Here is a 15991-nt window from a genome sequence, read left to right on the forward strand (position 1 = left end):
TCCTGAGTCTGCTTCTCGGCCATACCTGAAACTCCAATGCGCTCTTCTTTCTTTGCCCCATCTTCATTTCCCTGCCTCCTCATTTTGAATTTTCTGAGTCAAAATGAAACTTGACAGTTGGGATGACCCCAAGAAGTCATTTTGTTGGTGAGAAGCTGAAACTTACAAAAGCAAAATGGTTTGCCCATGAATATCCACACCTGCCTCACTGCATCCCTGGACTTGGATAGGAGGATGGTAATTGAATTTGATTAATGAGTCAATCCAACCAAATATAATCATGGCCATGACTGCATCAGTTGGTCATTATCTTTCCCAGGCAGATAATTGACTTTGTGTTTTCAAGATGTGTTCTACACGAGGAATTCTGGGCAGTATGTCTCTTCTGACTTTTAAAAATAATATGAAATATTAAAGATATACTTTTGTATGTACCAACCAGCTTTCAAGGATCTTAAGAACCTGGGCACTACCAACACAGGTGATTGAGTCCCTGTCTCCTGACTTTCATGGAGCTCTTTATGGGTGAATCTCTAAATGGTCTATATTCTGTACGTTTGCTAGTTCTTTTTTTTTTTTTTGCTCAATCTTATGTTTGTGAGATGCATCCATATTTATAGATGTTGATGGTCACACGTACATTTGCACTGATTTATTGATTCGTAGTATTTTATAACTATATTCTCTCTCCTCTTGATGGATATGTAGGTTTTTCCCAATTTCCAGCTTCCTTGACCCCCTTTCAAGAGGGATAATCACTCTGAACAAATAGGATCAATGTGACTGTAACCAGATTGGAAAGGAAATGACTGCCTGTTGTAGAGAACATGATGTTTTAAGTAGTTTAGCATGTGCTTTTCTATATGGAAAATGTAATTGAGCTGAGCCTGGAAAGTCAAGCTATGTAGGGTAACATTTTATGGGGAAATGTATTCATTGATCTCGTTAATTTATTAGCATAGGGCTTCTATCCATAACCTGGTCAGCCTGGTTTCAAATGCAGAATTTATTTGAAATAAAATTTAATTTGTTGTTAAATGCTCTGTAATGCACACCGACGATCCGTTTATGGAGGCTTCCACAAATATTTACTCTGTGCTGTGCGTGGTCCCTGGACCATCTAATTTACACTGTTGACTTTAGAACATATATGAGAAGAAAACTCTCACCTCCACCCTGTCAGTCAAGACTTCTCTCTCAGGCACAAACCCCGTGTGGCTTCCAGGGTGACCTGCCACCTCCACACCACACCTCACACTCATGGAAACACCGCCTCTGGGCACCACTTCTCGAGACCATCTCACGATTTCCTCTGCAGTCTCAGTTCCGTGATGACGGTAGGGCCTCATTTGCTCTGAACAATTCAGCCGTTCTGGTTGTGTGGATGCTTTGCCAGAAATCCGAGTCCAGTAGGGAGGACCTGGCCATAACCCCTCTTCCTGATTTATCTCTGTGTTTAAGACACTTTCATAACCAACACTCAGTGCCCAGGGACAGTGCCTGGCACGTGCTAGAGGCTCAATAAATATCTTTGGAATGAGTAAATAAAAAATCCCACCAAATCGAGCCACTCGTTGTTCATTAGCTATAACACATATTTCTTTTTCTTGAAATGTTTTCTCCAATATATGCATTTAATAAAACTGCATATGTATTCTGAATGGCTTATAATTTCCAATTTTGAAAATTAAATTGTGTCCAAATAATTAAGATGTTACTCATCAACCCCTCGATCTTCAGCTGTTCCCCAGACCACAGTGACGTGCCCTGCCCTTTGTACTTTACCTTCCCCGAGCTAAAGTACGGGGCTCTTTGTGGCAGACAGCAGATCTAATTCTTCAACAGTACTTTGCACAAACTATTGTCATAGGAAGGAAAGAGTAAATATTTGGAGGTAACATTAATTCTGCCAGCCTGTACTCAGAGCACACACCGTACCCCCCCCCCCCCACACAAACGTAATATGTAAACATACACACACACACATATATATATATAGTCCTCCTGGATACAGAGATTCACAAACAAGTTAGCGACATAAAGTATTAAGTGTACATAGGCATTTAGGCATCTAAAGGTGGCAGGTGGCGGACAGGCTTCGAGGTGGAGGTGTGGGAGGTGAGTCTTGACTGATGAGGACACCCTGGAAGCGTGTGTGAGAAGGGCATTGTGGTCCAAGGGAGAAGATCGCACGCTGACTCGGAGGAACAAACACCTGCCTGTCCTGGTGTACGCGGTCAGCATGGGTGGAATTTGAGGTCCAAGGAAGTCATAGCAAGAGACAAGGCAGACGGGCCTGCAATACCGAGGGCCTCGCGGGTGTGCTTGGGACTATAGACCTTTCTTGTCAGCAGGGCGGTGGGCATGCCCAACGTGTGCTTCTAAAAGTTAAGCTTGGGTGCTAATGCCGAGGCCTGCTTAGCAGAGGGGACGCCCTGAGGCAAAGTGACAAGGATGCTGTTCAATAATCCAGAAGCCAAAAAAGAGGAGGGCGGGGAAGAGAAACAAAAGCATGGAGACAGAATCTCCAGGTTTCCTGTGACAGATGGCAGGGCCCAGGTTCTGTCCTGGTTGCTACACTGGTGGCAGCACCATCTTTCAAGGTGAGGAATAAGGGAGGAAGAGCAGATTTTGGAATAAAGATAGCATTTAGTTGTAAAAAGCTGTCGAATACTGAATGGAGATGTCTAGTAGGAAAATGGGTCTCGGGGACATGCTTGGACTGGGTGTGCAGATTTGTAAGTCGTCGTGCAAATGCTGAGTGGAGCCTCGGCAGTGGGTGTGTCATTCAGGTCTGCCATGTGGAGTTAGAAAAAATAAGTGAGGACCAGACCTTGCCAACTCATCAACATTTAAGCGGGAGGCAGAGAAGAGGAGCCTGGTGGGCACAGCCCAGCCCTGCACTCCCTAGGGGGATCTCCCAGCAAGGTGAGCCTTCGGGGGTGTCCAGAGGGAGGTGGAGAAGTAGACAGGAGAGGGAAGGAAAGCAGGGAGAGTGGATCTGGGAGCAGATTTGTCCAGCGCAGCACAGAGGTGGCATGGGATGGGGTTGGAATGAGCCATCGGGCCTTGCAGTGGGAGCGGTGAGTGGGGGGAAGCTGCAGCAGCAGGTAGAAGCGGGGGCAAGTGCAGTGAGTGGCAGCTCCCAACAAGGGCTCTGCCGCCAGCTGTGCATTTGGCCGAGGCTTCAACCTTCCCTGGGTTGGTTTCTTCTTTGCAAGATGAGGAAATGGGCTAGATCGTTTCTGGTTTCTTCCAGCTCCATGGCTGCAGCGACTTCCTGAGTGAGTGGGTGGATAGATGGGAGGAGGGCTGAGGGAGAGGAATGAGGTGTCACTAACTGCAGTTATTAGGGGCTTATTCAAAACCAAATGTATAAAGATTAGCTACACATTAGTATAATTTCCAAATTGTCCATTCATGTGATCAAAACTATAGACCAGTGAGGAGACACTGAGTCAGCATTTTCTAAAGCTTGCGCCGTGAGCACTAGCTCAGCAGAATGTAATAGGTGTTAGATAAAGCTAAGAAATGGTTTGTGGTCAAATAAATTTGGGAAACGGAGGCTTAAGTAAACTCAAAGTTATTGTTTACTACAGAACTTCTCAAGTTCTTTACTATAATAATATTCGTTGTGATTTTCTAACACTTATTTGACCAGCAACTGTTTTTTTTCTCCTTTCATTTTGTCTTGTTTTGCTTTAATTTGCAGCCTTTCTGAGGACTCGCGCTCTGATTAATGTAACTCAGTAGACACTGGTCTAGACAGTGAAGAAGGAGACTTCAGTGATAAGATGGTCCCCACAGGACTTATCGGTTGGACTTTGACCTGGGCATTGTCCACGGCCCGCGTTATCGTCTTCTGAAGGCTCATTGTGTCCGCTAGGCAGTGCCATGAATGTGCTGCTTTGTTAGCTCGGGACCCCGAGAGCCGCAGTTAATAGGTTGGCACCTCTGTGGCTGAATGATTCCATTCTGAGTCGGATTGTAGCCCAGTCCTGGACCCAGGAGCTGAATTCTGTTATAGCAGTTGGAGGATTGCTTTTGCAAGCTGCATTCATTTACTCCCTTAGTGTATGTGGGCTATCGAGTGTCTCTTTGGGGACCAAGAAGCACAAAGCTGGGGCTGTAGCCTCAAAGCCACTGTTTGCAAATTGGGAGGCGCCTGCAGAGCACAGATGGAAGGAGCCCGGCGCTGCTGGCTTTCTGTAGGAGCTCTTTCCCCTCCAGTCTGCTTGGTTGGTGCTTTTCATAAAATGCCATGGTGAATTCATTTTCCACAAAAGAGCTACAATAATTTATCCCCCCAAATCCACCCGGGAAGGACCCACCAGCTCCCCTGACAGCCCCTCACAGGAAACACCCCTACCCCGCCCCAGCCTGGCCTTTGTTTTCTGGCCTCTCTCTGAGTTCTCATTCTGATGATATTAATTCTCCTTTGCTCTGTCTGATCACGTTAGATGTACTTTAAAAGTAGACAGCAAACCTCTACATTTTTATTATGATGAAATCAATCATCAGATTTCATTATTACGATTCTGGATTTTAAGTTTCATAAGTAATTATGAAGTTTGGATGAAGTTTTCGTAATTGACTTACTCTTAACCCATATGAAAGGAATTTGCCATTTTAAGAAACCTTTCACACAACCACGTGTGTTTTATTTATGGAAGTAAAGGGATGTCTCATCACTTTCATGTTTCTCTGTTCAGAAGAGTTTAGAGTCGTGTGGAAAATCGAAGCTTCTGCAGGGGATGCCCTCTTCCAGACCATTTTTATAAAAAGCCAGTTAGACTGGTCTAAGGAATTCTTCCTAAAAGGTCTTGGATAAGAAGACTCTTTACTTAATGAAGATTTAACTTTTATTTATATTATAGTAACAAATAGATGGAAATATTCTAAATGTACAACAGTAGTGGACTAGTTAAGTAAATCCTGTCTGACTGTGAGTGTGGTGAGGCTTAAAAATCTTCAGTGAGTTGTGAAAATGTGAGTGATGTATTAAATGAACAAATCATTGTCAAAAACCACAGGTAAAGTATGAGCCGAGTTTTGTTAACTCTAAGAACGCATGTCCATGCACAGAAGGAAGACTGGAAGGGAAGGCTGTGGGGCTACGTATGGGAGGATGCAGTGGTTGACAGCATAAACTTTGCACTTACAGGGAGCTTGAGGATTAATTCTGTTCTCTCTCTATCTGTGTGACTTTAGGGAAGTAAGTTTACCTTTTGGAGCCTTAGTTTTTTCATATGTAAAAGGAGGATAAGTAATAATGCCTAACTCTTTATGGTGATTGGTTGGACTAAATAATATGTACGAAGCTCTTAGCACAAAGCAATTGCTCAGTAAATGGTAGATATTATTACTAATTTTTAAAAATTTTATTGAAATATAGTCGATTTACAATGTTGTGTTAGTTTCAGGTATACAGCAAAATGATTCAGTTATATATACATATATATATGTATACATATATATTCTTTTTTAGATTCTTTTCCATTACAGTTTATTACAAAATATTGAGTACAGTTCCCTGTGCTATACAATAGGTCCTTGTTGCTTATCTATTTTATGTACAGTAGTGTGTGTATGTTAATCCCAAATTCCTAATCTATCCCTTCCCCGCCTTTCCCCTTTGGTAACCACAAGTTTGTTTTCAATGTCTGTGAGTCTATTTCTGTTTTGTAAATAAATTTATTTGTATCATGTTTTCAGAGTCCACACGTAAGCGATAGCATATGATTTTTTAGTTTACTAAAATGTTAACACGGTTATTTCTAGGTGATGGGGTCTTGCTGTTTATTATGTTTTTACCAATATATCACATATCCAATGTAAATGACTACAGTATGTATTTCATCACAAGAAGTGTCTATGGAAAACTATGTATCTTTACATGCATAATTTCCTATCTGAGTCCAGTGAGATAAAGAAGACAAACAGTGTTATCTCTTTGGGGCAGAGGAAGGACACAGGACGTGGGGAAGGCCTCCAGTGAAAGGCAGCTGTCAGGTCCTACTGACACTGGAACCGAATCTTCTGAGTTCTCTGTTAACGATCTTTCTTGGAACAGGATGGAAAACAAAATCAACTCAGTGTTCAAAATCATGAAGAGCTCCTGTTCAAGGATTGCTTTAACATCTTCTCTGTTTTTCCTTCTAACTTTGATTTACTTCCAAGGCCCAATATCTCATAGCTGCTTGTGTACATCTAGTATTTAACTGCTCCAGCTGGATTGCAAACACCTGTCTCTGTACTGGACACGTGGTTTATTTAATAACAAGTTAGTTCATTAGCACGTTTTAGGAGTGAGAATTGGTTTAGGGTTCTTTATACTATTTCTAAAACTCCCTGGAAGCTTCCTGAATCTTAGTAGATTACATAAGACTGGGGTTGTTGAAAAGCTTTCTGGTACCTTCTGGGCAGAAACTGAGCATTCTTTATTTTAAATCATTAAGAAGATTCAAACATACTTTAAGATGGTTTAACCATAGCAACATAAAAACAACTAAATTTCCTCCCCCCGCCTTTTTTCCCCTCCATAGCTTAAAGGGCGCTGATGCTGGCAACGGGATCCGAGTGTTTGTGCCTGACGTCGGCATGTTCATAGCCAGCCTGACCATCTGGCTGGTCTGTAGGAACATCGTTCAGAAACCAGTGACTGAAGAAGCAGCGCAGTATAATCTGGAGTTTGAGAATGAAGAATCGGTAAATCTGACTTTGTGCCTCTTCCTTCTTTGATTTCTGGGACCTTGACCTTGGTAGGTTGTGACAGTGTAACAGTGAGATATGCACTGTGCTTCATGCCCTCCCATGCTGGGTGGTTACTTGGCACACCCTCGTGTGGTACTCACGTGTGGACATTCTCACCCATGCCTGGGCCACGAGGAGACAAGTTCGGGGACCATGAGGGCTGCCCTGCTAGAGGCGTCATCCCCTAAGGGCCTGGGCTTGACCCTGTGTCTCTTCACTGTCATCTGCCGTTAACTCAGATGGGGAACCTTTCAAATTTGTATCATAGCCTATGGTCTAGATACCTTCGTTATTGCAATGCTCTTAGAGAAGTAACACCTGGTAGTTGTAGGAGAAAAAAATTAATTCCACCTTGAAGGAAGCTTCCAGTCTGTGCACCTTGCTGTCCCGAGTCAGTGTGTTAACTCCACATGCTTCCATCGAGGTATTTTTAAAGCCCTCCAGAGAAAAAATATATGCATTTGGAAAAGTGTAAGAATGAGTAAAATGTATGTGAATTTTTAGCTATGTTTTTAGCTGGACCAGGGGACACGTCAGATTTCACTCCGTGGTGAATGGGAGCACGTGAGACAGCTGTCACTCTGTCCCTGACCTGTTTGTTCTAATAACTGCACTTTGTTATGTGAGTCTAGGTGACATTGACTTAAAAAGTAATTGATTTGGTAATTGAAAGATGAAATTTACAGTGAAAAAAGTTCCTTAAAAGAGTACATTTGGACATTTGACACAAGACACAAGTACCAAATATTTCATTCATAAGCTTTGGCAAGAAATTAAATCTATAAAACTGAAGTTACTTGAAATTACTTATATTGCGAATGATAACCACGGAGCCATCAAAGGAAGAAAATTCTCAGTTACAGCAGATGATGTACATGCTTCACAAATAAGCAGCACTTTACCTTGTATACTTATCAGAAATACAACAATGAAGAAAGAGTGAATATGATTCAGTTAACCTCTGCAGACTAGAAATGATGTTATCGCCTAAAATCCTTATGGGTAAAAGATATACAATCACATTGCATATCCATATCCTACTATTTTTAAGACAAATGTTAAAAAAGGTACATGGTATAAAAATTAATTATAGCAAGGTAATAACTACCCATCTCTTGCATTCAAGTTTGCAAACTACACAACACTTTTTGGTGTCCTGAAAATAGATAAAACTATGAAGGTGCTTTTTCTTCTGGTTGGCTTTATAATTATACGACAGAATTTAAATTTTTAATCTCCATTTTTACTTTTGAAATTTATTTTATAATATTTACAGTTTTGAAAATCAGCTGGCTTAAATAATTACCCCAAATTTTCCAGGGTCAGTGAAAATAAATCCATTAACTCAAGCTCTCCAGACTTAGGGTTTATTATTATTATTATTTATAAAGTGAGGTTGATTTTCAGTTATCCTCATATTATAGATGGAGTGTAAAGGATATTTACTGGGAATTGAGTGGACTCTAAAGTCAGACTTGGAAGCCACCTAAGGTGGCTGTGTGATGCTGGGAAAATTGTTTATTCTCTTTTTCTGCAAAGCAGAGATTGTTGTGAGGACTTAATAATAAAGGGCACCTGCTCTCCCTCTGCTCTTCTCCAGTTTGAGAGGCAGTAGAACAATCTCAAAAAATTTCAAATTCAGGGTCTTGTAGAATGAAAGAAAGCTAAGTTGGAGGGTGTGTTTGAGGCCATCCACTTGGTAAAAGAATCCCTTCTGTGCCTTTAGTAACAGACAACCATGACTGAATTACAAAGCTTCCTATGAAAAGGACTTCTGTCTCCAAATTCAAACTCTCTTTTACCATAAAACTAGGAAAACCTACACTGACCTACGGAAAATAAGGGATGTTAGGTTAAGGTCAAGATCACACTTCTGGTGAAGAAGAGACACGATATCATTGACTAATTCTAAAATCATGTTTCCTTCCTGATTCCCCTCGGTTCTCCAAGACAGGCTTATGGTACCTCTCTCCCATTTGAAAGTTGTTTAAATATCTGTGCCCTATATATTATTGATGACATTATTTAACAATAAGGAAAAGAGGGGTAGATACTCTGAACATTATTTATCGGGGCTTTGAAAATACTAAATATCATTATTATGAGGTTGATTTCCCTCTCGGTTAAATTTGTTTGGGTCTAATTTAGATATTAAGTTCCATTCTCTTAGTACATTCCAGCCCCCAGATGGCCCAGGGGAGCAGGCTAGAGTGAATCTTCTGAGATGAATCCAGGAGGAAATACATCTTACCGGGGAACCATCTAGCTAGAGTCTGAAAAGAATAGAAATACATGGCCAGGAGAAATAAGCAAGAGAATTTGTTTTATATTGAAGTCCCTAGCATACTTCCTACTATTTGTAAATCTTGGCGTTTGTGTTCTAGATTGCTTGGTTTTTGAGGATCCTTTGAATTTTTTTTTTTTAATTCCTGGCTTTTTTTTTTTTTTGGCTGCGTTGGGTCTTTGTTGCTGTGCGTGGGCTTTCTCTAGTTGCGGCCAACGGGGGCTACTCTTTGTTGTGGTGCGCCGGCTTCTCATTGCGTTGGCTTCTTGTTGCAGAGCAAGGGCTCTAGGGCACGTGGGTTTCAGCAGTTGTGGCACGCGGGCTCAGTAGTTGTGGCTTGTGGGCTCTAGAGTGCAGGCTCAGTAGTTGCAGCACACGGGCTTAGTTGCTCTGCGGCATGTGGGATCTTCCCAGACCAGGGATCAAACCCGTGTCCCCTGCATTAGCAGGCGGATTCTTCACTGCGCCACCAGGGAAGTCCCAAGGATCCTTTGAAAGGATAGTGTTTGCTGGCGTTCCTTCTTCTTTCATTTATCTCAGTGGAGAAATGGCAGATTAATCAATCCTCTGGTGCCTGGGAGAATTCCTTTTCAAATCTAGCATGCTTTCAAAGTAGCAACTAATTCCTGGAGAAGGCTCAGGAGTCTTCCCTAATCTTCATGGACTTGATAATGAGCCTCAAGTTTGCTGTTTTAAAGGGCATCACAAGTCCAAGGATTCCCCCTAAAAACCCCCAGGGGGCATGGGTGGGAGGCTTTGCCCCTGTTCTTGAATTTTACAGAGAGCAGACCTCAGTCAAGAACCAACTCCCCAAGTGCCATAAAAGGTTCTTTTCCAGCTGACGTATCTGTGGTCTTGTTTATTCGTTCATTTTAATTCAGAAGCAGATCGACAAATCATAACTGGGAAAAAGATTCTGATTCTTAAGCCTTTAAAAAAATGAATTGTGTTATGAAAATTAAATTGTGTAGAAAGGTTATCTGTGCAATAAAACACCAATTACATCAGTAATTTTACCAAGCTGATAGCATCTGTGTGTTTATATACTTCTAGGTCTTTCTAGCTATTTAACGAGATTTCAGGCCTTATTTTTTTGAAACAGATAATAGTTTAATATACTATTGAACTAAATTTATGATAAATTAAATCTTTATTCAAATAGGAATTTTAGTCTCAACTTAGTCTGCTTCAAGAGGCATCTTCTAAATAGTCTGACAAATCAAACATGAAGGATATAAAGAATATTCCAGTATAAATCATTGCACATCCATTAAAAATTCAGTGATGTAACATTTAGGTCCCGATAATGTTATTTGGAAATTCCTTCAGAACCTCAAATCTGCACCCTCCTTTCTAATACCTAACGTTCATTAGTCTGCTGTAGCATCTGGCACAGAAAATGGTCAGCTGGGCTGCACGTCAAGCTTCAACTTTGAAGCTCAAGTTACTATTTTTTTAAGAGCGAGAAACAAAGAATGGAAGAAATCAATCTCTTTATTGTCACCTTTTAATTAGGCATCTGCTCAGTTCCCACCTGAGATCTAGTCCAGAGTCACCTGCTTTCCATTTTCTAGATCCTGGCTTTCAAGCACAAAGACACGGTCATCCGTCTCTGTTTGTCTTTGGTTACAGAGATTATTACTGACCCTGAACCACCCGTTTTCTTTTATGAGAACCAGCTAAATTTAGCTCTTCTGACTGCTGTGCTCCCTCTAGAAATGAAGAATTCAGGGAGTGATGACAAAAGCCACAGTTCTAAGGGCGCACAGACCCTTCCTGTTGCCTAAAAGTGTCCTGAAAGTTTCAGGACCCAAATAATTACTTGTGATGAACTAAGATGCAAAGAAAATGCATGTCTTTATTATTAAAATGTCAAAAGGTTGAGCAGTGCTGTACCTACCCTGGAATCCACCACTTTCCTTTCCCATCCTCCCATCCATCTGTCTGTTCCTAACTCCAGTCAGAACTTTTTTAGGGAGCCTGATCTCTGCTTGGAGCACTGTGCCAGGTCTGGGGTGGGTTGAGTCTTTAACTCATTTTGAATTTATTTTTGCGTATTGTGTGAGAGTAGTCCAGTTTCATTCTTTTGCATGTAACTGTCCAGTTTTCTCAACACCACTTATTGAAGAGACTGTCTTTTCTCCATTGTATATTCTTGCCTCCCTTGTCATAGATTAATTGACCATAAATGGGTGGGTTTATTTCTGGGCTCTCTATTGTGTTCCATTGATCTATGTGTATGTTTTTGTGCCAATACTGTACTGTTTTGATTTCTCTAGCTTTGTAATATAGTTTGAAATCAGGGAGCATGATACCTCTGGCTTTGTTCTTTCTCAAGATTATTTTGGCTATTTGGGGTCTTTTGTGGTTCCATAAAAATTTTAGGATTCTTTGTTCTAGTTGTGTAAAAAATGCCATTGCTACTTGGTAGGGATTGCATTGAATCTGTGTATTGCTCTGGGTAGTATGAACATTTTAACAATACTAATTCTTCCAACCCTTGAGCACAGTATATCTTTCCATTTATTTGTGTCATCTTCAATTTCTTTCATCAGTGTCTTATAGTTTTCAGAGTACAAGTCTTTAACCTCCTTGGTTAAATTTATTCCTAAGTATTTTATTCTTTTTGATGCAATTGTAAATGGGGTTGCTTTCTTAATTTCTCTTTCTGATAGTTTGTTATTAGTGTATAGATATGCAACCAATTTCTGTATATTAATTTTGTATACTGAAACTTTGCTTAATTTTTTTATTAGTAGTAATAGTTTTTTGGTGGAGTCTTTAGGGTTTTCTATATATAGTATCATGCCATGGGCAAATAGTGCCAGTTTTGCTTCTTTTTAATTTGGATGTCTTTTATTTTTTTCTCGCCTAATTGCTGTGGCTAGGACTTTCAACACTGTGTGTAAAAAAAGTGATGAGAGTGGGCATCCTTATCCTGTTCCTGATCTTAGAGGAAAAGCTTTCAGCTTTTCACTGTTGAGTATGATGTTAGCTGTGGGTTTGTCATATGTGGCTTTTGTTATGTTGAGGTATGTTCCCTCTATACCCACTTTTTTGAGAGTTTTCACTGTAAACAGACGTTGAGTTGTGTTGAGTGCTTTTTCTGCATCTATTGAGATGATCATATGATTTTTATTCTTTGTTCATTGATCTGTGGATGTTGAACCATCCTTGCATTTCTGGAATAAAACTTACTTGATCATGGTGTGTAATCCTTTTACTGTATTGTTGGATTTGGTTTGCTGATATTTTATTGAATACTTTTTGCATCTATGTTCATTGGAGATATTGGCCTCTAATTTTTTCTTGTTGCCTCTTTGTCTGGTTTTGGTATCAGGGTAATGCTGGCTTTGTAAAATGAGTTTGGAAGAATTCACTCCTCATCAATGTTTTGGAATAGTTTGAGAAACATAGGTATTAACTCTTCTTCAAATGTTTGATAGATTTCCTCTGTGACGCTCTTTGGTCCTGGACTTTTGTTTGTTGGAAGATTTTTAATTACTGATTCAGTTTCATTACTGTTATTTGGTCTTTTTAGATTGTCTATTTCTTCATGATTCAGTTTTGGAAGGTTATGTGTTTCTAAGAATTTATCCATTTCTTCTAAGTTGTCCAATTTGTTGGCATATAATTGTTCACAGTAGTCTCTTATGATCCTTTGTATTTCTGTGGTAACATCTCCTCTTTCATTTATGATTTTATTTATTTAGGCCCACTCTCTTTTTTTCTTGGTGAGACTGGCTAAAGACTTAGCACTTGTCTTTATCTTGTCAAAGAACCAGCTCTTGGTTTCACTGATCATTTCTGTTGTTTTTTAGTTTCTATTTCGTTTATTTCCATTCTGATCTTTATTATTTTCTTCATTCTACTAACTTTGGGTTTTGTTTGTTCTTCTCTTTTTAGTTTCTTCAGCTGTGAGGTTAGTTTGTTTAATTGAGATTTTTCTTGTTTCCCAGGGTAGGCCTGTATCACTATGAACTTCCCTTTTAGAACGGCTTTTGTTGTGTCCCACAGATCTTGGAAAATTGTTTCCATTTTCATTTGTCTCAGGTATTTTTTTAAATCTCCTCTTCATTTCTTCATTGGCCCAGTGATTGCTTAGTAATATGTTGTTTAGTCTCCATGTGTTTGTGTTTTTTCCTATTTTCTTCTCATAATTGACTTCCAGTTTCTTACCTTTGTGGTTGGAAAAGATGCTTGATATGATTTCAGTCTTCTTAAATCTATTGAGACTTGTTTTTTGATCTAGCACGTGATCTATGCTGGGGAAAGTTCCGTGTGCACTTGAAAAGAATATGTTTTCTGCAGTTTTGGATGGAATGTTCTGTATATATCTATTTTCCATCTGGCGAAATGTGTCATTGATTTTCTGTCTGGATGATCTATCCATTGAGGCAAATGGGATATTAAAGTCCCCTACTATTACTGTATTACTGTTCATTTCTTCCTTTATGTCAGTTAATATTTGCTTTATAAATTTACATGATCCTTTGTTGGGTGCATGTTTACAAATGTTATATCCTCTTGTATTGATCCCTTTATCATTATGTAATGCCCTTCTTCGTCTTTTTTACAGTCTCTGTTTTAAAGTGTATTTTATCTAAATATTGCAACTCCAGCTTTTTAAAAAATTTCCATTTGCATGAAATATCTTTTTCTATCCCTTCACTTTCTGCCAATGCATGTCTTTAGATCTGAAGTGAGTCTCTTGTTTTTTTATCCATTCAGCCACCCTGTATCTTTTGTGGAGAATTTAGACCATTCACATTTAAAGTAATTATTGATAAGTATGTTCTGCCATTTTGTTCATTGTTTTCTCATATTTTTTTTTTCCTTTGGTAAACCTTCTCTGTTCCTTTCTTCTCTTGTTCTCTTCCCTTGTGGTTTTATGATTTTCTTTAGTGTTATGTTTGGATTCCTTTCCCTTTATTTTTTGTCTATCTATTTAAAGGTTTTGGGTTTTGGTTTCCATGAGGCTCACGTATAACAATCTATATAAAACAATCTATTTTAAGTGGATAGTCACTTAGGTTTGAATACATTCTGAAAGCACTACATTTTTACTCCCCTCTCCACATTTTATGCTTTTTATGTTATATTTTACATCTTTTTATTTTGTGTGTTCCTTAAATACTTACTGTAGTTACAGTTGATTTTGCTACTTTTGCCTTTTAACCTTCATAATAGCTTTAGAAGTGTTTCATCCACTAACTTTACTATATGTTTGCCTTTACCAGAGAGACTTTTCTCTTTCACATGTTTTCTTATTTCTAGTTAAGGCCTTTACTTTTCAGGTTGAAAAACACCCCTTAACATACCTTGTAAGGTTGGTTTAGTGATGAACTTTCGTTTTTGCTTGTCTGAGAAACCCTTTATGTCTCCTTCACTTCTGAGTGATAACCTTGCTGGATAGAGTTATCTTGGTTGTGTTTTTTATTTTCAGCACTTTGAATGTATCGTGCTGCTCCCTTCTGGTCTGCAAAGTTTCTGCTGAAATATTCACCAGTAGTCTTATGGGGGTTCCTTTTTATGTAACCAGTTGTTTTTCTCTTGCTGCTTTTAAAATTCTCTGTTTATCTTTAATTTTGACATTTTGATTATAATGTGTCTTAATGTGGATCTTGTTGGGTTCATCTTGTTTGGGACTGTGCACTTTCTAGACCTGGGTGTCTGTTTCCTTTCCCAGGTTTGGGAAGTTTTCAGCCATTATTTCTTCAGATAAGTTCTCTGCCCCTTTTTCTCTCTCCTCTCCTTCTGGGACCCCTATAATGTAAATGTTAGTACACTTGATGTTGTCCCAGATGTCCCTTAAACTATCCTCATTAAAAAAATGTTTTTTCCTTTTTGTTCTTCTGATTGGATGATTGCCACTACCCTGTCTTCCAGATTGCTCATCTGTTCTTCTCTGTCATCGAATCTGCTTTTGATTCCTTCTCATGTATTTTTCATTTCAGTTATTGTATTCTTCAGCACAGATTGGTTCTTTTTTTTATATATTCAACTCTTTGTTGAAGCTCTCACTGTATTCATCCATTCTTCTCCTGAGGTCAGAGAGCATCTTTATGACCATTACTTTCAGTTCTTTATCAGGTAGATTACTTATCTCCATATCATTAAGGTCTTTTTCTGAGGTTTTCTCTTGCTTTTTTTTTTTTTTGGAACATATTTCCTCATTTTGCTGACTGTTTTTATGTAGCAGGCAAAACTGCTGCCTCTCTTAGTCTTGAAGGAGTGGACTTGCGTAGGAATGATCCTTCTTGTTCAACCCTGCCTTAGCTCTTGGTGGTCTCTCGAATCTTTGTAGTTCTTGATATGGCCCTGTTGTTGAGGGTGTGTCAGGACCTGTCAGTGTTCTGAGGGGACGACTCTCATTTAGCACTTAGGCTGATTGGAAGCCAGTCTCTCAGGCAACAGCTTCTAAAGTATGCAGATATATACAGTCCCATGGGGCCACAGTTGTAATCCCTGCTGTTCTCCAGATGTGGAGATCTGGACGTGTCCTCTGGGCGACAGTTGCCAAAATCGAGACTCTTGAGGAGTGCACAAGCTCCTTCCTAGGAAGTCTCATTGAGCTGTAGTGAGGCCAAGGGGGTATGAGGATGTTGTCATCCTGCTTACTTCCCTGGGAACCCTTCCTTAGCCTCTAGGTGCGAGAGAAACCTGAGGCTCCAGGTTCCATGAATGGACCTTTTTCAAAGGAAGCCAGGGATTGTGTTTGCCTGCTATATGTGCAGTGCCCTGGGGGTGGTGGCCTGACAAGAGCTCTCTTTCCGATTGCTCCAGTGCCATGGAGCTCAGGGTCTCCAGCCCCATTGGCCACCAGGGCCAGGCAATCAAGTTGTGTCTCTATCTGGACTGTATGCTCCTGCTGGCTTCAGCTGGCGAGTGTGGGGGCCAGCCTTGGTCCTTTGCTTTGGGAAGGCAGTGGGAAAATGACTTGACTGTGTGCCC

The 15991-nt window shown here is 40.0% G+C and overlaps 1 protein-coding gene across 4 annotated transcripts in view; it reads left to right on the forward strand.

Annotated features, from left to right (window-relative positions):
- Positions 1-15991, forward strand: part of PIEZO2 (piezo type mechanosensitive ion channel component 2) — a 347028-nt gene that overhangs the window by 185922 nt on the left and 145115 nt on the right. For all 4 annotated transcript variants that reach the window (XM_068562415.1, XM_068562416.1, XM_068562413.1 and 1 more), the window contains exon 5: positions 6546-6708. In XM_068562415.1, coding sequence (XP_068418516.1) covers positions 6546-6708 — 163 coding nt within the window. The remainder of the gene's footprint in view (positions 1-6545; positions 6709-15991) is intronic.

The sequence above is a fragment of the Eschrichtius robustus genome, chromosome 14, assembly GCF_028021215.1.
Source record: "Eschrichtius robustus isolate mEscRob2 chromosome 14, mEscRob2.pri, whole genome shotgun sequence".
Classification (NCBI taxonomy): domain Eukaryota; kingdom Metazoa; phylum Chordata; class Mammalia; order Artiodactyla; family Eschrichtiidae; genus Eschrichtius; species Eschrichtius robustus.